The 6,090-nt window shown below is 30.5% G+C and overlaps 1 protein-coding gene across 1 annotated transcript in view; it reads left to right on the forward strand.

Moving 5' to 3' along the window:
• Positions 1-4,024: 4,024 nt before the first annotated feature.
• The window catches only part of LOC119831275 (larval cuticle protein LCP-30-like), a 3,530-nt gene continuing 1,464 nt past the window's right edge, over positions 4,025-6,090 (forward strand). Inside the window, exons 1-5 of the mRNA XM_038354573.1 lie at positions 4,025-4,039; positions 4,154-4,200; positions 4,761-4,994; positions 5,316-5,450; positions 6,006-6,084. Of these exons, the coding sequence (XP_038210501.1) occupies positions 4,025-4,039; positions 4,154-4,200; positions 4,761-4,994; positions 5,316-5,450; positions 6,006-6,084 (510 nt within the window). The remainder of the gene's footprint in view (positions 4,040-4,153; positions 4,201-4,760; positions 4,995-5,315; positions 5,451-6,005; positions 6,085-6,090) is intronic.

Consider the following 6,090-nt stretch of genomic DNA (forward strand, 5'->3'; position numbering starts at 1 on the left):
TGAGTAGATATATACAATATATGTCTTTGTTCCTAATTAGAGTTTACCATTTCTCGTCATCTCCTGTTCAAGTTGTTCTAATAACCTACTCTAATAATATAAAGCTGAAGAGTATGTTTGTTTGAACGCGCTAATCTCAAGAACTAAACCGTTTTGAAAAATGCTTTCAGTTTTAGATAGCCCATTTCTTGAGGAAGGCTATATACGTACTACGGTCGAAGCCGGGGCGGACCGCTAGTATAATATAATAAAGATAAGCGAAATAAACACGAAAGATAATTTCTTTACAAATAAACGAGATGTATATTCTACAACAAAAGTAAAATCAGATAACTTTTTTAGGAACGCATTACGAATACTTACTTATTTTAAGATTTCTATTAATTGATTCTATTAAGGGCAAACCCAAAGCTTTGGAAAATTAGATAGCTTAAGAAAAATGGTCTTTCTTTATTTTTATTTTGTTTTTTATAAATATACATGCATACATGGGCACTTTGAATATGAATGAATTATTTATGTAATCTTCTGGAATAATTAGTCGGCAAGTATTTTATTCATGCATACATTTGATTTACGGCCAAGTTAGAATATAGATATAAATATATTTGCTATATACATATAGCAGCTGAATACTCCATTTATGTCAACTAACCCATAAAATACATAATAAATTTTGGCAATGATTTTTAACTGGACTAGTTTAACCTGTTTTTGAAACTAACAAATAAATTACATATGAGTATGTTTCATCCTAGCAAGGTATAAAATATTTATTTTATATTAATATAAGAATAGGCCGCCCACGTTTTCCCGTTAGAAAATGAGAAAAATACGTCGATTTATTTTTTTTTAAGACACTTTTTAAGTCATTAGATAAACTCATATTAATTTTTTTTATACTGTATAAACTGTTAATTTTATTTTAAAATTTACTTTTAAAACATAATTTTTTATCTAGAATAAATGAAAATGCGTTCTGGACTTATGCTAATAAAATATTATATGGGTAAACTTCTATGTTTTGATACATTAGATTAATTGAACATTTAGTTCAGGTAAGGTTAAGTGGAATTTCCAAATTTTCATAGGGATGGCACATAAATAGGTTAGTAATAGTCATCATTAAAACAAGTTCTATTAAAATATTGGATGTTTATGCTAAGTTCATCATTAATATTGGTATGTGATATATTTTCAATTAATTAATATGGACACATTAATAAAAATTATGTGCCTTAAATGATATTTAAAACTATGTTATAAATTTGTTACTAAAATATGCACAAGGAAGTTTACAAGGTAATATATATCGTGTTTATTACAAGATGGCTCACACACTCCACCCTATTGGAGCCGGGGCGAATAAAATTTAACTAATAAAAAAGTTATTTTTCCATCCAACGACTTTCACAATCCTATATATACAATTATATATATCACAAATATCACATGGGCTGGTAAGCCTTTGTATGCAGTCTGTCTGACGTCAATTACTTTATAATACTCCCCTTATTCAGGGTATCCTGATATATAGAATACTTTTATTAGCTTAAACAAGAAGATAAGGCGAAAAGGCCAGAGAATACGTCTTTGTAATTCCCAATACTCTCCGTCATGGTATGAATCTAAAATAGCCATAGGATGCAGTTAGTGATTCTCAATAAACGAAATTGATATAAAGTTGGGTGGACATAACCACACAAACATCGAAAAGCTTCCAAAAATCGGGGTAGTTTTTAACTTCAACATAGTATTGATGGATATGATTATGGAGGGAAGATCAAAGTTAAAAAATATTAAACAAGTATTTTACAAGCAATAATTAATATTAATGCTAAAACTGTTTACTAATATTAAAATAGTATTTCGTGCCGCTTCAAAGAACTTTGTTTTTGTACTTTTAATTTATTGCGTGTTAATTTATGCCGCATAATGCATTTAGCGACAAATACGGATGCGATTGGAATTGGAGCAAATTTATGTAAATGTCATATTGATTTCATTTCATATGTATTAATAAGAGGGATTGAATAAGATACATTATCATTAAATTACCATTTACTTAATATGATGGTGTCATCGATAATAATAAAGTATTTTCTATTGGTTTGTGGTCAGTGCTCAACATTCGATTGAAATTTATCGATAGACCATTGCAAATAACGTTGAAAATGTAATACCAAAATTATACCAGAATCGTCTTATTTCAATCCAATTGGCATAGGTAGAGATGAAAATAATTGCTTTCAAAAGTGAAAGGACAAAAATAATTTGCGAATTTTCCGACGTTGGTTTGTGGGAATGGGGAGGTATATAGGTAGAAAACCAGTTTTCTCGTTTTAAGTGCTGAAAAAAGTCGTTGTAGATATTTTATAGATTCGTGAACCTTCGTAAATACTGAAAATTGCATTTATGAATTCAGATATAAATTATGTTACATTAAGATTAAGAAAAACGCCAAATTATCTAATTTAAGGGCAAGAGGAGTTTATCGAATTCGAAATTCGAATGTATTGATTTGAGTTTGTACCTTTATTCCATGTATAGATTATTTTATCAATTATGACTTTAGTCCAAAGGTTTTATGAAAATATATTCATATTGATATATATAGATATTATTAACTGTTTTGGTCAGGAATTTACCGGGTGAACTTTCTATGGAGCATGTTATGGTTCAATTATTCGATATATGTTATTTAAATTTACATGTATAATATGCATCTAATTTTTTTTACACTGTGGTCCTTAAATCTGAGTAGAATAAAAGTAAAAGTGGGTGTGAACTACGCGCTTTAAAGCCACGGAGCACAGTGAGTATAATATATAACATTAAGATAAGTAGGATTTAAAAAACAATTTTTAATCACCAGTTCTAAGATTCTCAAAAATTATTGTTAATTTTCAAATACATACTTTAAAATCTTATTACCGAATAACTGAACTGTTTTGTTTTAACACACATTTTTTTTTTCTAGACAGGTTTTTGTAAATACATCAAAAATATAGGAAATCTTAAAAAAAAAAAACGTTAGTGGATGATGATTTTGAAAGATGTATAAAAAAATCATAAATAGTGAAAGCTATATAACGATAAGATACATAACTCAAAATTATACACTCAGTTGTATATAAAATAAATAGAAACAATTGAATTTTTAAAATATAAACATGTGCCAATTTTTAAAAAAGATTAAGTAATCACAAAATAATCAACACTACATTATACCTGGGATAATTTAAGACTGCTATATGTTTTCATTTTAAAATGTATTTATACAGGAAAATTTTTATACCTTATCATTGAGGGATATAAAAATTTATTGAAATGTAATAAATTAAATGAACCAGTTCCCATTTCAGACAGAAATTAATATACAAAGCTAATTTATTATATTTTTGATATGTTGAACTATAAAATCAATAAATCACTCTATATTAATAAATAATAATGAAAAACATAAACATATATTTACTTTTAGTACAATCCAGGGCCAGAACGTACTTTGATAAAGCATTGTTTACAATGTTCTAAATACTATTTTGCTGCCAGAAATTTTAATTGAATTACCAGACATATTACTAACTTTAAATTTTAATTTGTTGAAATTCTATTTCACAAAACACCAGTTATCTATTGTTGCGTTTTTTATAATTCAAAATTGCATTGGAGTTTTATGGCAAACCAAACAAAATTTTTACAATAGATTGACAAAAGCTTGTAAAAGATTTATTGACTGGCTTTTATATTATGCTTGACCTTCGTTTTTATGAATAATAAAGCAATTTTTTGACAAGTTCATGAACTAAGTCACATTAACGTGTTAGTGTTTTGAATTTATGATTTGATTAGTTGAAGATTGAGAACATCTGCTAATGAATAGCTAATTTTAAATGACTAATTATAAATAAGAAGAACTGGACAGGAGAATCACATTATAAATTAGATTGAAAAAAAACGTATAAATAGCTTTTGATTTCTGGTGATATCACATTCGGGTAAAGTCGGTTAGATAACAACAATGCGTTCCCTCGTGGTGGGTGCAATTTTTGATTAAAGAATTTTCTTAGTGATTAATAAGTGATTTATATGTGTTAAAAGTATTTTAGATATTTAATAGATGTAATAATGAAAGCATTTCTTCCCACAGATCCTATCCCTGGCCTTCACAGTTGCCTTGGCAGCTGATGAGTTCGTGTAAGTATAATTATAGCTTGAAAGTACAAGTTATTAGATCGAATAAGAGTGAAAGAAGAGAATTGAGAGTCCAGTACTTAATAAAACAGTTTAAAAATACAATAATATAAACTGCGAATGACAGTAGAAAAATAATATACTGCAATTTTGATATAATGTAGTGGAGGTGTTTATAAACACATGAAATATATGGGATCTTTAATGCGCATGATATCTCCGATTTATAAGACCGATTAGCTTCCACACGTCTACAGAGGCATAGTAAAAGTACTGAATTCCAAATTTGTTTTTCTATCCTGTTTACAGTTAGATCTTTAAGCCCCGTATTTACAAAATTGATTCGACGTGTTGCGGAGTTGCTCTGAACATGAACCTGGTGACATTGCCTGTTGCAGAGTTGATGACACATGCCGAAACGGTCTTACCCGAGCAGCGGCAATATTCAAACAAAGTTTTCAACGAGATTTTTGATCCAATATTTCTTAACAAAAGTTTACAATAAATAGGAGGCATAATCCTATCTTAAATCAATTGCAAGTAAACTGTCATATAAATTCCAGGAGCACAACAGTGCAACCCATCAGCCGCGCCACAGCATCTGCTTCAGTCACAACATTCAACCCCTACGCGTTCTACACTAACCGCTACAACCCAGTACAACCAGTCGTATACAACAACCCTGGTCGTTACGAAGCCGGCCGCTACGACCCTGGCCGTTACGACGCTGGCCGTTACAATGGTGGCAAATACGACAACTCGGGCCGCTATGTCCCAGACAACTCTGGTGCCTACAAGTACGGATTCTACATATGATTCGCTTCTTTAGTCATAAAAAAGGATATTATTTTTTAATCCTATGCACTATTTGATGATGATGCTTTGGACCAAACGAACGGTTTTATTGAAAACATAGGCAATTAATTGGTTAAGTGGAATATTATTTATTGAAAACTATTTTATAAATTTAAAAAGTCGATTGGCGAAGGTCCTCGATAATTTAAATAAAAGAATTTTGTGCGTGGCACATTATGATTTTTTCATTTACGTCACTACTTTGAATACGTTTTATTATATCAAATATTTTTTGTAAATTCGTGTTTCTTTATTAATTTTAGCGGTGACCGTGGAGACCGTGGCAGTGCTGGAGGTTTCTACAGCGGCTCTTCCGATAAGGGAGGTGCTGGCGGTGCCTACGTTGGAAACAAGGACGTCATTGTCCCATACAAACCTGAAAACATACCCGTTTCCAGGTAAGCAGTATTGGGCTGTATGATAAGTTATATTAGTTTCGATTTTAAATCAACCTTGTTTTAAATGGAGCAAACTTGAACTACTTTTGTGAATGGTTTCAATTAATCTATCTAAGTAAAAATTAATCGCCAAATGTTTTGCTAAGGATTATACTCGGAAACGGCTCGACCAATTCGACTAATCTCATTTTTACATTTTTGTTGAGGCACAAGGTTGAGGATTTTTCTGGAGTAGCCGGGGCGGACCGCTAGTCTGAATAATAAAAACCTGTTTTATTATGTTCAATTAGAGATTTATTAACAAAAGTTTTTTAAACTCTTTAAATAGCCTACATTTATTTAAGAAAGATCACAAAAAAGTAAAAAGATATTCAAAAATTTTGTGAATGGGTAAATACAGTATTAAACGCTTGTACGATCTAAATATACAATTTTCAATAAAATCATATGAAGCAGCCTAACACTTTATACCTATGTACCAGTACGCGCTGTAGATCCAAGAGCAATATTTTACCAAATGCAACATGAACTAACCGGCTTTTACATTAATTCCAGCGTGACCATCAACGGAATCGTCGAGCCTGCTCCCACCGCCCCAGCTGTCCCCGTGACCACCAGTGTACCAGTCTCTGAGGTCCCC

This window comes from Zerene cesonia, chromosome 13 (genome assembly GCF_012273895.1).
Source record: "Zerene cesonia ecotype Mississippi chromosome 13, Zerene_cesonia_1.1, whole genome shotgun sequence".
Classification (NCBI taxonomy): Eukaryota; Metazoa; Arthropoda; class Insecta; order Lepidoptera; family Pieridae; genus Zerene; species Zerene cesonia.